The sequence below is a fragment of the Mesoplodon bidens genome (assembly GCF_964165515.1).
Source record: "Mesoplodon bidens genome assembly, chromosome: 9".
Lineage (NCBI taxonomy): Eukaryota > Metazoa > Chordata > Mammalia > Artiodactyla > Ziphiidae > Mesoplodon > Mesoplodon bidens.
In genome coordinates this window covers 11,957,935-11,973,277 of record NC_138166.1, presented here as the reverse complement: position 1 = coordinate 11,973,277, position 15,343 = coordinate 11,957,935, and the positions used below count along the sequence as shown (strand labels likewise).

General features: G+C 38.1%; 1 protein-coding gene across 3 annotated transcripts in view; it reads left to right on the top strand.

Annotated features, from left to right (window-relative positions):
• The window catches only part of NAMPT (nicotinamide phosphoribosyltransferase), a 43,784-nt gene extending 28,975 nt beyond the window's left edge, over window positions 1-14,809 (top strand). Inside the window, exons 10-13 of one of the 3 annotated variants that reach the window (XR_014016601.1) lie at window positions 1,122-1,262; window positions 2,453-2,587; window positions 8,191-11,334; window positions 12,078-14,803. Coding sequence is in view for 1 of the 3 variants with exons in the window: in XM_081243583.1 (XP_081099709.1) it covers window positions 1,122-1,262; window positions 2,453-2,587; window positions 8,191-8,301 (387 nt within the window). In the remaining 2 variants the exon portion in view is untranslated. Of the gene's footprint in view, window positions 1-1,121; window positions 1,263-2,452; window positions 2,588-8,190 lie in introns of all 3 variants that reach the window. The other 2 variants (XR_014016602.1, XM_081243583.1) reach the window with 2 other exon arrangements.
• The last annotated feature ends 534 nt before the right edge of the window (window positions 14,810-15,343 follow it).

Below are 15,343 nucleotides of genomic sequence, written 5' to 3'. Positions count from 1 at the left end.
GAAAATAAGGCCTAGATAAAAGGTCAGTTTGAGACTTTTGGTATTGGGAGGAATATGGCAAATTTATATTAATGATTCCCTTAAAACTATTAAACTCGCTTATGATTTTCTGATCACTTCTGAAAGTTCTGTTTAAATAAAATGAAACGGGACTTTCCAGTTACTTCCTTTCGACTATTCTTATGAAATTAAAAATGGTTATTAAATTTTATTTGCCACCTTCTACCATAAAAGTGATGGAATATATTAAATAAGAAGACAGATGCTAGATAAATAAGTCCTGCTTAGGAAAAAGAAATACAAATGATATTGATAATAATGTAGATTAATAAATTAATGTAACTTTTAAATTATGTGTCCCTTGAAAGAACTATTCTAGTTGCTGGAACTCTGTGTTCATATAGGTCTCTCTTTCTGGCTTTTAGATGATCATTCTCCCAAAACATGATCCAATGATAAATCGTAACACCCAGTCAGTTCTTAATTTTGCTTACGGCACTGGAGTACCAGCCAGAGTAAGATGACTGCCAGTGTCTCAACTGTTACGCAGGAGAGGGTGTTTTATACTGTTTTACCACCAATATCCGTTGACTTTTAAATGCCCCATTACATATGACATGCACTGACATGTGATAACATGTATTGAGATTTATTAATGATGAGGAGTGTCATTTCTAGAATCTAGTAATTTGGGGCACACGTCCATGCCCCATTGCTTGTGCTACTGGCATCTGGGCAGTAACTGCAAGAGGTAGATGACAGTTTACTCAAGTAACCTTAGGTATTTATAGCTATTTTTTTTCTCCCTCTCATTTCCTCCATTCCCCCAACCTAAACCACAATCACTGTGACTACAACACAAATTCAGGAACTTCGAATGAAATCCCCTCCTTCTACACTTATTCCTTGCGCTGCCCTTTTTGGGGTTGGTGGGTCTTTTTAAAAGAAAAGAGTGGAATGTAACTTTGTGTAGACCTTATTCTTATCTCATTATTTACTGTGTTATAAAACAGCTTTGGATGGTTTATTCATCAATATGGCTCATGGAAAATTAGCTTCTTCCTCTTCCAAATTACTTGGCTTAAATTTATTTATTTATTTATATCTTATTTTTAATCTAGATTGTGGAAGGCATGAAGCAAAAAAAATGGAGTATAGAAAATGTTTCCTTCGGTTCTGGTGGAGCTTTGCTACAGAAGTTAACAAGAGATCTCCTGAATTGTTCCTTTAAATGTAGTTATGTTGTAACCAATGGCCTTGGGGTATGTCATTGAACTTTTACTCTTGTGTTGTTAATATTTATGTATGTATGTTGAATGTACTTATTGAACGCAATAGTCCAAGGATAATATGGTCCTGAACTGTTACTGTATTGTCAGGTACCCCTGACCTTGAGGCAGAAACAAAGAATGAAAAGAGACAGGGGGTGATAACTTGACTTCAGAAAAAAATGGAGATTTGGGAAAATGAGAGATTATTTAAGAGAGATGATGCAGGTCAATTCATTTCCACTACTTCAGTATATACCTTTGAATCAAAAAGTTGACCATATTTGAATGAGAAGGTCAGCTAACCTAGCCATCACGTATGTAAACACTGCAAATATGTAAACACTGTCAAAGAATGTTTTAGGAAGGTGAACTATGACGTTTGAGTTGTGTTACTAGAATCATGTTCTGGTAGCCTTAAAACAAGGGAACCCAAGCTGCAAGCAGCTGAACAGCAGTCTCCCTAGCTCTTCATAAGCTCTTGAGAGTCTGTGTATTAAAGGGTGTGTGTAGGGGATCCTAAGAAAACATGGGTTGGTTCCCTACCTTAGTTCACCACCATCTTTCTTTGGCGAGTTCTGGGATTGGCTCTTCTGCTTCTCTTTTTATAGCCATCTCCAGTTGCTGCTTCCTTTCTGATCCTGAAACTGCTCTAGGTCTCTAGGTTCTCTAGGTCTTCTTTGCTTCTGACAGTAACAAGGTAATAGAATAAAAAGTAACGAAAGGGAAAAGGTTATGAAATAGGAAAGGCTTTATCATAGTAAACTCCTCGTTCCCTTGCCACAGATTATATAATTGAGTTGACATAGATTGATTTTTCAGTAACACACGTGTGCTATACTTAGATCAGTTTAAGGGCAAGGCATAATACAAAAGGAGATACCTTAAGGGTCCCATTGTTAACCTCAAAGACTTACTACAGATGGAGTATTAGTATTCTACACTGGTAAGAAAGGATATCCAAGATTTGGATTTTGTTCATACCTTTTTCATCACAGAGGACTCTGTCCTCCAAAACAGGCTAGAATCTCTAAAAGCCAGGTGTGGATTGGTTTAATTATACGTACAAAGTGCCTTAAAATGTATATAAATTATGTACACACTTTTTTTTTTTAATGGGAGTTGAGTGAACATTTCTGATGATTAGTCTTCTATTTCTCCAACTTTCTTAATTTGGATTCCAGATTAATGTCTTCAAGGACCCGGTTGCTGATCCCAACAAAAGGTCCAAAAAGGGCCGATTATCTTTGCATAGGACACCAGCAGGGAATTTTGTTACACTTGAGGAAGGAAAAGGAGACCTTGAAGAATATGGTCATGTATGTATCTATGCTGATTTGGGGTTTTTTTTTGTTTGTTTTGGTTTGTTTTTTAAACAGTAGTAGGTTGACTCTTCAAATTAAGAAAGGAAGCTTTTATGTTCTATTTTATTTAAAGTGTTTACAGTTGCTGACCTAGCCTTCCAAAATACGATGAAAAACAAGAAATGGCTAGATAGTAAATATGAGACTTTTACATACATTGGGTGAAATATTTTGTAACATTCCAAAAAAATTACGGTTTTCTACATAGTGAGCAGCAGGGAGTGATTGATGAGCTTCAGTAAGTTTGCGTATATTTGATCTTACTCTTATTGCCAATTAGCAGTGAATCGTTTCTGAACAGGAATAGTTAAGAATACTTAAAGGATGCTGTTCTTAGACTACTCATAGCTATTTATGTTACAGTAAAACTTTGGTAATTTTATTAGATAAAAGAAGGGCTATCCAAATTCTAAAATGTGGTTAAAGATAATTCCCTTTTTCAAAACAATAGAATCCAGTTCAGATGGTTTTCTTTAGTCTGATTTGATTCTCCCAGCAGCTCTAATGACTAAAAAAGGCAAATTACATTATCTTAATAGTGTAAGATGTGAAAACAATGAGACTTGATTCAGATTATATAACTAATAAATGGTGAAACCTAGACTTAACCAAGTTTTCTGATTTTAGTCAACCAAACTAGAAACATGTATAGTAATGCTAAAGTAGTCTCTATGCTCGTTAACATACAAAAGTACACTTATATTCCTGAACTCAATAGTTATAAAATTTCTGTTTTTAAGCCACCAGATTGAAAAGGAAAATACTCTTTTTTAGAGGAGAATTACTCATGAATATTCATATTCTCAGAGGAGGGTTTACACTAAACATAAACACACTAACTTACTACTTCAGATGTTTTTAACTTTTGATCCTTTATACCACATCACATATTTTGCTTATGTTACTTTTACTACATTCTTTTAAGATTTTGAGCCAGAATTAATACAATATGATTTTTCTGTTTAATGAAAAATATGTATAAGTCCCTAAAACTTTTAGAATTAGATTCCTTTATATAGCCTGTTACGCAGTTCTTTGCATAGCCTTCACTTAACTCTTATACTACCAAGACTTCGCCGAATTGGTTTATCACACGTGGACAAAAGTCACTTTAGACATGGTCATAACTATGAGTAAAACAAGGCATTGATTTTAAGAGTATGTGAATGATACTTGAGAACATTTGAGTCACTAATCAATTTATGATCATCTAGACCTTTTGATTTAATAGGAACCACCTTTCCTCAATAGATTAAAGTTAAATTCATAAAGAAAATGTCACAGCAAGAGCAGTGTGATTTGAAGCAACACAAGGACAGAGAAGATTGTTTCAAGATGGTGGAGTGAGAAGACCCTGAGCTCACCTCCTCTCATGGGCACACCAAAATTACAGCTATTTACAGAGCAAATACTGACGAGGAAGACCAGAATCTACCAGAAAAGATCTACAACTAAAGCTATAAGGAAGGAACTATGATGAGGCAGGTGAGAGGGGCAGAGTCACAGTATAGTCAAGACCCACACCTGCAAGTGGGCAACCCATCACCAGGAGAAGAATATAATTTCAGAGGTTCCTCCAAAGAAGTGAGGGGTCTGAGCTCCACCTCAGCCTCTCCAGCCTGGGGCAGGTCCTGCACCAGGAAGATAAGCCAGCAGGGCTTATTTCGGGACACCCAGGGGGCTGTGAGAAATAGAGACTCTACTCTTAAAGGGCACACACAAACTTACACATGCTCTGAGACCCAGGGCAGAAGCAGTAGTCTGAAAGGAGCCTGAGTCAGACCCAGTAGCTGACCTTGGAGACACCTTGGGCCCCTCAGCTAGCTGCTCTTGGATCCAGCGCCACTCACTAGCAAGCCAACACAAGCTTCAGGACACCCTGGACCCCACAGCCAGCTGTTAGCAACTGGCCCTACCTACCAGCAGTCTGACACCAGCCCTCAGGACTTGGCTCTGCCCAGCAGTGGGCTGACACTAGCCCCAGGACCCCCCAGGGTTCCACAGCTAGCAGCCTTATAACTCAGCCCCACCGACCAGCTGCGAGCAGTCTACACACAAGGCCTGGCAACCAACGAGACTGGGGGCCAGCCGCATCTACCAGACTGCCTGCTGTAGTCAGTCTGCCACAACAGAAGGACCCAAGCAACCTACATAGGAGGAGCCCTAGAGCAGCATATAGCTCTGGTGACCAGAAGGGATTCACTGCTGGGACACAGAGGACTTCTACAAAAGGCAACTTCTCAAAGGTCAGAAAACATAACCAGCCTACCACGTACAAGAGTTCAAGATAATGATCTTAAAAATAATCAAAGAACTCATGAAAAGACTGGCTAACCAGAGTGAGAGTTTAGAAGTTTGTAACAAAAAGTCAGAAAATATAAAGAACCAGAGATTAAGAATACAATAACTGAAATTAAAAATACACTAGAAGGAATCAACAGATGAAATGATACAGAGGAATGGATCAGTGAACTGGAAGACAGAGTAATGGAAATCACTGAAGCTAAAGAGAATAAAGAATTTAAAAAATGAGAACAGTTTAAGACACCTCTAGTACATCATCAAGCAACTAACGTTTGCATTGTAGTAGTCCCAGAAGGAGGAGAGAGAAAGGGGCAGAGAACATATTTGAAGACACAATAGCTGAAAAGTTCCCTAACCTGGGAAGGGGAAGCACAGAGAGCCCCAAAAGGATCAGATCCAAAGAGGACCACACCAAGAAACATTGTAATTAGATTGGCAAAAATTAGAATATTAAAAGCAGCAAGGGAAAAGCAACAACTTACAAGGGAACTCTAATAAGCCTATATAATCTGCCTTTTCAGCAGAAAGTCTGCTGGCCAGAGGGATGGCACAATATATTTAAAGTGATGACAGCAACCAAGAATACTCTCTTCCTACAAGCAAGAACACTCTCTACCTGGCAAGGTTTTCATTCAGATTTGAAGATATCAAAAGTTTTACAGACAACCAAAAGCTAAACATTCAGCATCACCAAGCCAGCTTTACAAGAAATGTTAATAGGAGTAATCTAAACAGGGGAGAAAAATGCTGTAACTAGAAACATGATAATTACAAAAGGAAATACCTCATCAGTAAACACAGATATATAGTAAAGGGAGCAAATCAAGCATATACTAAGGAAGTTTAAAAGACATACAGTAAAATCACCTATATCTGCAATAAGTAGTTCAGGGATACACAAAACAAAAAAGATATAAAATGTGTCAAAAGCAGTAATGAGCCTAAATGTAAGACATGATACCGTGAAACTCCTAGAAAAGAACATAGGCGAAGCACTCTGACATAAATCATAGTCGTATTTTCTTAGATCAGTCTCCCAAGGCAAAAAAATAAAAGCAAAAATAAACAAATGGGACCTAATTAAAAGTTTTTGCACAGCAAAGGAAACCATCAACAAAACAAAAAGACAGCCTGCATGATGGGAAAAGTATTTACAACTGATATGACCAGCAAGGGGTTAATATCCAAAATATCCAAAAAGCTAATATAACGTGATATCAAAAAAACCAGTCCAATCTAAAAATGGGCAGAAGGACTGAATAGACATTTTTCCACAGAAGACATCCAGATGGCTAACAGGCACATGAAAAGATGCTCAGCATTGCTAATTATTAGAGAAATGCACATCAAAACCACAATGAGGTTTCACCTCACACCTGTCAGAATAAATGGCCATCATCAAAAAGTCTACAAATAACAAATGCTGGAGAGGGTGTGGAGAAAAGAAAACCATCTTACACTGTTGGTGGGAGTGTAAATTGATACAGCCACTATGGAGGACAGTATGGAGACTTCCCAAAAAACTAAATATAGAGTTGCCATACGACCCAGCAATGCCACTCCTGGGCGTATATCCAAAGAAAATGAAAACATTAATTTGAAACCTATATACACCCCAGTGTTCATAGCAGCATTATTTACAATAGCCAAGATACGGAAGCAACCTAAGTGTCCATCAACAGATGAATGGATAAAGAAAATGTGGCACATACATACAATGTAATATTACTCAGCCATTAAAAAAAATGAAATTTTGCCATTTGCAACAACATGGATGGACCTGGAGGGTATTATGCTATGTGAAATAAGTCAGACAGAGAAAGACAAATACTGTATGTTATTACTTGTATGTGGAATCTAAAAAATAAAACAAATGAATATAACAAAACAGAAACAGTCTTACAGATACAGACAACAAATTAGTGTTTACCAGTGGGGAGAGGGAAGCGAGGAGGGGGCAGGGTAGGGGAGTAAGAGGTACAAACTACTGTGTATAAAATAAATAAGCTACATGGGCTTCCCTGGTGGTGCAGTGGTTGAGAGTCCGACTGCCGAGGCAGGGGACACGGGTTCGTGCCCCAGTACGGGAAGATCCCACATGCCGCGCAGCGGCTGGGCCCGTGAGCCATGGCCGCTGAGTCTGCGCGTCCAGAGCCTGTGCTCTGCGCGTCCAGAGCCTGTGCTCTGCAACGGGAGAGGCCACAACAGTGACAGGCCCGCGTACCGCGAAAAAAAAATAAAAAAAGCTACAAAGACATACTGTACATCACAGGGAATATAGCCAATATTTTATAATAACTTTAACTGGATTATAATCTAAAAATATTAAATAATTATGTTGTACACCTGAAACTAATATTGTAAATCAACTATACCTCAATAAAAAAAATTTTTTTAAATCGTAGGATAAAAAGGAAACAACATAATGACAAAAATGTTAGATAACGTTGTATGCTCCTCACCTTCAGATGAGATGGAAAACTTCAGCACAGTAGATTACTTCTATGGATTTTTCAAGAGAAGCTAGAGGCAGATAATTCCTTAGTGAGACAGGAATGGCTTTACCAGACTCGAAAGGGAATTTGGTCCTAATTCTCTTCATTTGTCTTTGTTTTATCCTTGTGTGGATCAAATGGATTACACGTATTAATGACTTTTGGAATATACACAGAGTTTTTAAAATCAGTGGCTATGCATTAGTCAAGAAATCAATATTTATGTTTCTGTTTTGGGTTCGGTTGCTTGTTTTTAGTGTTGGCTTTGTTTGTTTGCTTGCTTGTTTCTTTAAGGCCAAAACTCGTGATTAGAAAGTTTAGTAAATTCCAAATTGAGAAGTTTAATCAGTGTTGAGTCTTGGTTAGGAACGAGGGAAGGTCTGGCAGGCTTTCCTTGCTGATCTGTCAGTCATGATTATCAGTGACAGCCATAGTTCTTCTGGGCAACCAAAGCAGTAAGCATCTTCCACCTGAAACAAAAGAGATGGGTCAACTAGGTTTTTTCATTTTTCCTTTAAGGAGGACTGTTTTAAGAATGTACAACTCAGATCATTCCTTTCCATAAAAGTTAGATATCTCTACATCCCATTTTAGATCATGCCTGCTCTACCAGCATTCTTTGTGAATAAAATCATTTCATAATTTGAACACTATCAACATCTCTGTGTATTTGACTAACCTAATTCATCAAAGCATTACTTAAGAATTTTGTTTGATAGTCTAATATCATTAAATTTTAATATTGTTATATTTGTGCAGGATCTTCTCCATACTGTCTTCAAGAATGGGAAGGTGACAAAAAGCTATTCATTTGATGAAGTAAGAAAAAATGCACAGCTGAATATCGAACTGGAAGCAACACCTCATTAGGCTTTGTTTTATGACTGGTTATGTGTGTGTGTGCCTGCGTGTGCGTGTGTGTGTGTTTACGTGCATGCACACACGTATACACCTGTGTGTGTGAGTATGTAATACATAATGTTTATTGTACAGATGTGTGGGGTTTCTTTGTGTTTTATGATACATTACAGCCACATTATTTGTTGGTTTATGGACATACTGCCCTTTTCCTTTTTTCTTTTTTCCAGTGTTTAGGTGATCTCAAATTAGGAAATGCTCTTAACCATGTCAAAGATAATTGCTAAAGTAAGCTTTTTAGGGCCCTTTGCCAATAGATAGTAATTCAATCTGGTATTGATCTTTTCACAAACAGAACCAAGAAACTTTTATATATAACTGAAGATCACATAAAACAGATTTGCATAAAATTATCATGATTGCTTTATGTTTATATTTAACTTGTATTTTTGTACAAACAAGATTGTGTAAGATATATTTAAAGTTTCAGTGATTTAACAGTCTTTCCAACTTTTCATGATTTTTATGAGCACAGACTTTCAAGAAAATACTTGAAAATAAATTACATTGCCTTTTGTCCATTAATCAGCAAATAAAACATGGCCTTAACAAAGTTGTTTGTGTTATTGTACAATTTGAAAATTATGTCAGGACATACCCAATAGAATTACTAAACCTCACTGCCCCTTGTAGAATATGTATTAATCATTCTACATTAAAGAAAATAATGGTTCTTACTGGAATGTCTAGGCACTGTACAGTGATTATACACGTTGGTCATTGTATTGTACCAGTGAAATGCCAAATTTGAAAGGCCTGTACTGCAATTTTATATGTCAGATATTGCCTGTGGCTCTAATATGCACCTCAAGATTTCAAGGAGATTTTTAGAGAGAATTTCTGCTTACACTCTAGAATATATACATAAATGTAAAATATTGACAGAAATGGAAGTAGTGTATTTTAAAGTAATTACACTTCTGAATTTATTTTTCCTATTCTATAGTTGATACAACTTAAATGAATTACTGGAATGGGTAGTGAGTGTACTTATTTTTAATGTTTTGATTCTGTTATATTTTTCATTTTTTTCAAAAATTAAATTGGATATTCAATTTTATGGACATCATTTATTAATTTTAAACTGAATCCCTCAATAAATAATGCTCAGGCAAGTTCTTAAATGAAGATAAATTATCCCAAATGAAAAGCACAATGACATGAGTTTGAACCAGAAGCGGAAAGTTGGCTAAATTCGGTGTTCAACATCAACATGTTCTAGAGTGATTAAACTGCTAGATTTTGAGTCAGTCAGTCATCACATTTGACTAGAGACCAGGATTTTTTAGATGTCCTTTCTGTTCTAAGGCAGAGGTTGGCCAGCTGTGGCCTGCAGGCCAAATTTGGACTACTCTTTCTATAAATACATATTGTCTGTGGCTGCTTTCTCACAAGAACAGCAGAAATTGAGTCATTGCAATAGTGACCCTGTGACCCACAAAGCCTGAACTGTTTATTATCTGGCCCTTTACAGAAAAGTGTGTCAACCCTGTTGTAAGAAAAGGAGTGTGCCTTGAGACGGAGTTTTTCGATCTTTTGTCTTTTCTCATTTAAGCATCTGATATTAGAAGAGTATTTAGAAAACCTTTAACAACATGACATTAAAAGTGAAATTTTAAAAATGGAAAAGCCATAAATCATTTGGCCTAAACAGTTACATGAGAAAATATTTTATCACTAATCTAATTAGAAGTGAGTTATCTTTATTAAACATCTTTTATAAGCATTATTATTAAGAATATGGGATTTTGCAGATGATTCTAAACACCTGTCTAATGAGAACAGTAGGCATCATTCACACTTCTAGCAAGAGTTTTCATCCTGTAGTCACTGATAGAAAATAATTTTAAGCTCATTTATTATTTTTTAAATCTAAGTAAAGAGTAGGAGTATTAAGAACACACTTTTCTTCACAAAATATGCTAAGGGGCTTATAGAGAAGAAAAAGAAACTATTACCAACAACAACTTTGATAACCACCCGTAATTTTGATTTTGCTTAAACACTGCAATTATACTACAGATAACAGTCTTTATACACTGTGAATTTCAGCCATTTCAGAGTATCGAGAGGAGTTTTATTTTAAAACTTTCAGTGAATGCTAAAATCTGTACATTTGTACATGGCCATAGATTGGAGGATGGAATGATTAACTTTGTTAGCTCTTAGCCACTTGGAATTGATTAATCCTGAATCTCCATCACGTAAGCACTTAGTATTTGGCCATCCCCATTCTGAGTAGCAACTGGGTGACATAGATATCAAATAGAACTCTGTTGTGTCACCCTTAAATTAGCCTGACTCTTGCAGACAAAAGCAAATGGCATGTGTGGGTTTGCTCAAGTCATTAGCTTTGCAATTTACAACAGTCAGTCCCCCTCAGTTCATAATATCTTGAAGTATTATTTGTATTTTAAATAGGAGGTAGGAGTTCTGCGTTAAGACTCTTTATTTGTACTCTATACTTAAAGTAAAATGGTTTTAATGATTATCCCTTATTTCCTTTCTTGAAATAAATTGTTATGAAAAACATTTTATAATGAAATCCATCTTGGAAAACTAGAAAGAGAAAAATGGCAAGGTAATTATTGTTCTGTTTGCCATAATTTAGAATTCAAACTTAAACAAGTATTTTGTAGTTTTACATTCCTTTTTAACCCACCTAGTGGAGAATGTCAGCTTTTCTCCCAAGTTGTGTGTTAAATCAATCTAATATGTATTCAACATCAAAGATAAACATGTAATAAACATGGAAATAAAGTTTAGCTCTATTAGTGAAATGTTAAATTTGACTGTGTGCTTCAAATAATGGCATTTACAGAGTTACCTTTTTTAGGTATTCTTCCAGTTCAAAGAATTAGAGAATGAAAGAGGGAGAAACATCTAGGATGCCTTACTTTCTGCCTTGTGCACTCTATGGCAGTGCCTTTTACTAAGGACACTGGAGGAAGATCAGATTTGGGGGCAAAGAGCACAATTCCTCAGGTAAGATTTGAGATGGCTTTGAGACATTTAAATGTGGATTTTAGGTAGCTGGAGATACCGATTTGGATATGAATGTGATGTATAGATGGTCATTGGAGACACAAGAGAGGATGCTTCTCTAGGCAGAGTATACAGTATGGCATGGCAAACCACAGGCTACAGGCCAAATCCAACCCACCATCTGTTTTTGTAAATAAAGTTTTATTGGAACACAGCCATGTCAATTAGTTAAACTACTGTTCATGGCTACTTTCTTGTCACAGTGGCAGAGTTGAGTGGTTGTGACAGGCCTTATGGCCTGCAAAGCCTAGAATAATTTATTATATGACTCTTTAAGGAAAAAAAAATGTGCGGATCTCTGCTATAAAGAAAAGAGGTCCCAGGGCAACACCATAGGCACTCTCAAAAGTTTTGAGTGGCAGATGAGCAGGCAAAGGAGACTGACAAGCAGCAGCTAAAGAAATGAAAGGAAAACCAGGAGGAGGAAAGTCATAGAAGCCCAGGAAAGGGCTTTTCTTTTTTGCACAGGTGTTGAATACTGCTGAGAAATCAAGTAGAGTGAGGGATTCGAAAGCATCTATTGGATTTGACCTCCTGGAAATAACTGGCAGCTTAGAGACATGCCCTTCCAGGTAGTAGAGGAGGTAGACATCAGAAAGAAGCTACCTTGCACAGCTCCCAAATGTTGGAAGTGTGAAGGAGGAGAGAATGAGGCAACAGTGTGTCTCCCTTTCCCTTTTTAGGTACTGCTTTATCTCTGAGAAGGACCCAGGAAAAAGGGAGAAGTGGAAGACCAGAGAGTCAAAGGAATCAGCATGGTATTGGGTTCCAAAGAAGGTGGAGGAGGATGGGGTCCAAAGGATTGGCTTCCGATGGACAGAGTGCTTTTAATCTAGAAGAAAGGAGAAGCTAGTGCGTATGCAGGCTTTGGTTGTCTCTGTGAAATTTGAGACCAGGGCAGATGGTTGAAAATGCAAGTTTTAAAACAGTTATTGTGGAGAGTAAAGTGCCCAGAGGTGTTGGGTCCTCCACACCATGCTGTAGTTCCCCAGCTAGTTGGTGATTGAGAACTTATACTGAAAATTTGCCTCTTGTGGTTTTATTTTTGTTGCCCTCCCTAGTAACACCCTGATGCCTAGGTACAGATGCGCAGAAAAGAGAGATAACTTGGAGTTTTGCCAGATAAGCCTGAATAGAACAAAGGGCAATAACTGAGTAATTATTAAAATTGAGTTGTTGAAAAAGGGTCCTACGGTACTTAAACTGAATAGGTAAGGACGTGAAGGCAATACACAGTGTTGGGAAGACGGTAGAGAGCCCAATGGATAGTCTGACGACAGCTCTGATCTACTGGGAGTTGTTGAACAAGCAGCTTGGGAAGGACAGAAAATGCTAGCCTGAGACCAGGATGCTTGGATTAGTGATCTGAGAAGAGCAGGTTCGTGGTGTAGTACGATCCAAGGCATGACCTTGCAGTGGCTACGTGAAGTTAAGGAAGATCATTGGAGACAAAACAAGATCACGAAACCTTAAAAAGACAAGTGGGTTGGACGGGGTGGACGTTAAAATCATCCGGAGTCGTAGTGGAGAGGAAAACTTAAGTCAGGTGGCAGTGTGTTCAGTGAATGAAGGGAAGGGAACGGGACAGCAACAGGAGGGGTGTGAGCCTCAAAGGGACCAGGCAGTGGAGACCGCTGACGCAGGCAAACCTGCAAGAGGAGGAGCTCCGCCTCCTGGAAGGGTCCAAACATGCGTGGACGAGTACCAAACTGATTAAAAAGTGCTTTGTGTATTGCCAAAGGCTTGATGTCCTTTACCAGATGCTTAAGCAATATTTGTTGAGTTAATGAATAGACGGAAGGAAGGAATCATCTCGGTTTAAAATTTCTTGGTTTTGCTAGCTTGCTGCAGCATCCCCTTTCAACTGACATAGGCCCAAGTTCCAGCCTTTAAATACATTTTTGAGTTTTTGTTTTTAATGTTTTAGGAGTCACATTTTCTTTTTTAAAGAAACCAGCCAAAGCATTCTGCGCCAGTGAAAGTCGGTCACCTCTTACTCAGGTTATTCCCACTCCAAATTATTTTATTTTATTCAAAAGTTTCTCTGATTATTATTTATTCCCCCCAGAGACAACTCTATCTTAATTGGTTCACAGTTCTTCATTCCATTAAAACTTATTTATTTGTTATTCCAGCAAAGAGAAATATATTCTTGAATGGAATTTTAGACTCACTCAAATTACTAACTTCACCAAAATTTTTTTTAATTAACATGAAAATGGGTCCTTGGTAATCAAGAATTTTGCCTGCATGCTCTCACGTGGGCTGACTGACCCCCCCCCCACCTTATTGGTATATAGGACTCTTGGTGACTTAGTTGGTATATTCACAAGGGATCTTTTTACCACTTTTCAGGGCTCATACTGTTCTCCTGGCGAGTAGAATAAGCTGTTAATTGACTTTTCTACCAGTTTATAGCATAATCTGTGCAGAAAAATACAATTTTGGTTTACATTGATTTACGTTCATCCCAAAGAAGCATCTTTCTTTGGTTGGCAGCAAAATATTAAAAATATAGTTATCCTGACTTACTTTATTTTCTTATCTAATTTTGTAATTGCCTACTGAGCTGTTATTTCTTTGAGGTAAACTAGGGAAGACGCTCTGTAGTTTTTATTAATATGGATGGATCAGCTGTTGGGCTGAGGAGCCCTCCTGACGGACTGACTACGAATTTAATTCTTTTTAGGTCTTCCTAAGTAGCCTGAACTCTGAGCCTGGGAAAAAAACAACTCTTACCTTCAACCTCTCCCTTTCTAGTCCTTCCTCCTCAGCCAACAAACAAACAGGTTCCTGTTTCTCCAGTCCTTAAAAAAAAAAAAGTCACTCCCTTGATAGCACCAGCTTAGTCGCCCTTCTCCCTTTCATGTCCAAACTCTGTGTACACTTCCTCTCCATTTACTGCTTCACTTGCTGTTCATCTCCCATCTGGTTCTCATCCCTCATTAAACAAAGCAGAGGCCTCTTGATTGTCCAACGAATATGTTTAGTTCTTATCTTACCAGAGGATCTCCCCTGTATTTGCCACTGTTAGTAATTCAGTCCTTGAAACTGCTTCATCTTGTGCTGAAACAGTTCGGGTGCCTTCTCTCTCTGGGGCTCTTCCTCACACATTTACCTTTTCAATTTTGGCGTGTCCTACTCATCTCCATATTTATCTCGGCTGATCTCAGCCACTCGCATGCTCTCAGCAATCACCTGTTTACTCAAGCCTCCACGCATTTCTCTCTTTAGCCCAGACTTTTCTACCTGTGATGCATTTCCACCCAGATACCTACTCACATACGACAAGGCCAAACTTATCATATTCCTCCTGATTCTCTACCTCATTTGGGGGTTCAGCCAACCGACCGAGCGAGAGTTCCCTCTCCATTACCCTACACGTGTCCTCAATTACACATTCCTATTGATTTACCTACTAAATAATGTTATAATCTATCTTCTCTCCCACTCCCACCTTAGGCGCACAAATCTCTTCCTGAGACAATACAAAAAATATCTAACTAGATTTTCCATCCTTAGCCCCCTCCCCCTGCTGCTGTGTACTACCAAAAAAGTGTTCTAACAAAATCGAATCATTTCAGTCCCCTGCTTAAAGCATTTGGTGTTGTCTTTAGCCCACAATAATGCTCAGAATCCAACCTAACCCACAAAACCCTCCCTGCTCTGGCCCCTGCCACACACGCAGCCTCGTGTCTTGCCCTCTGTTTTCTGTGCCAGCATCACCTACTTGCTCTGCCTGCACACACTCCTGCACATGCACACACATCACACCATTTCCCCACTCCTCTCCTTACTTACGCTGCCTTTGGCTAACTCATTTTAGGTGTTAGGTGGTAACACCCCCAAGAATCATGCAACAACTCGCTCATCTGCCATCCCCACCCCACATGCCCTTCCTCTGGCCTCCATAGGTACTGAGTGTATTTCTAAAAGAGCTCTTACAATC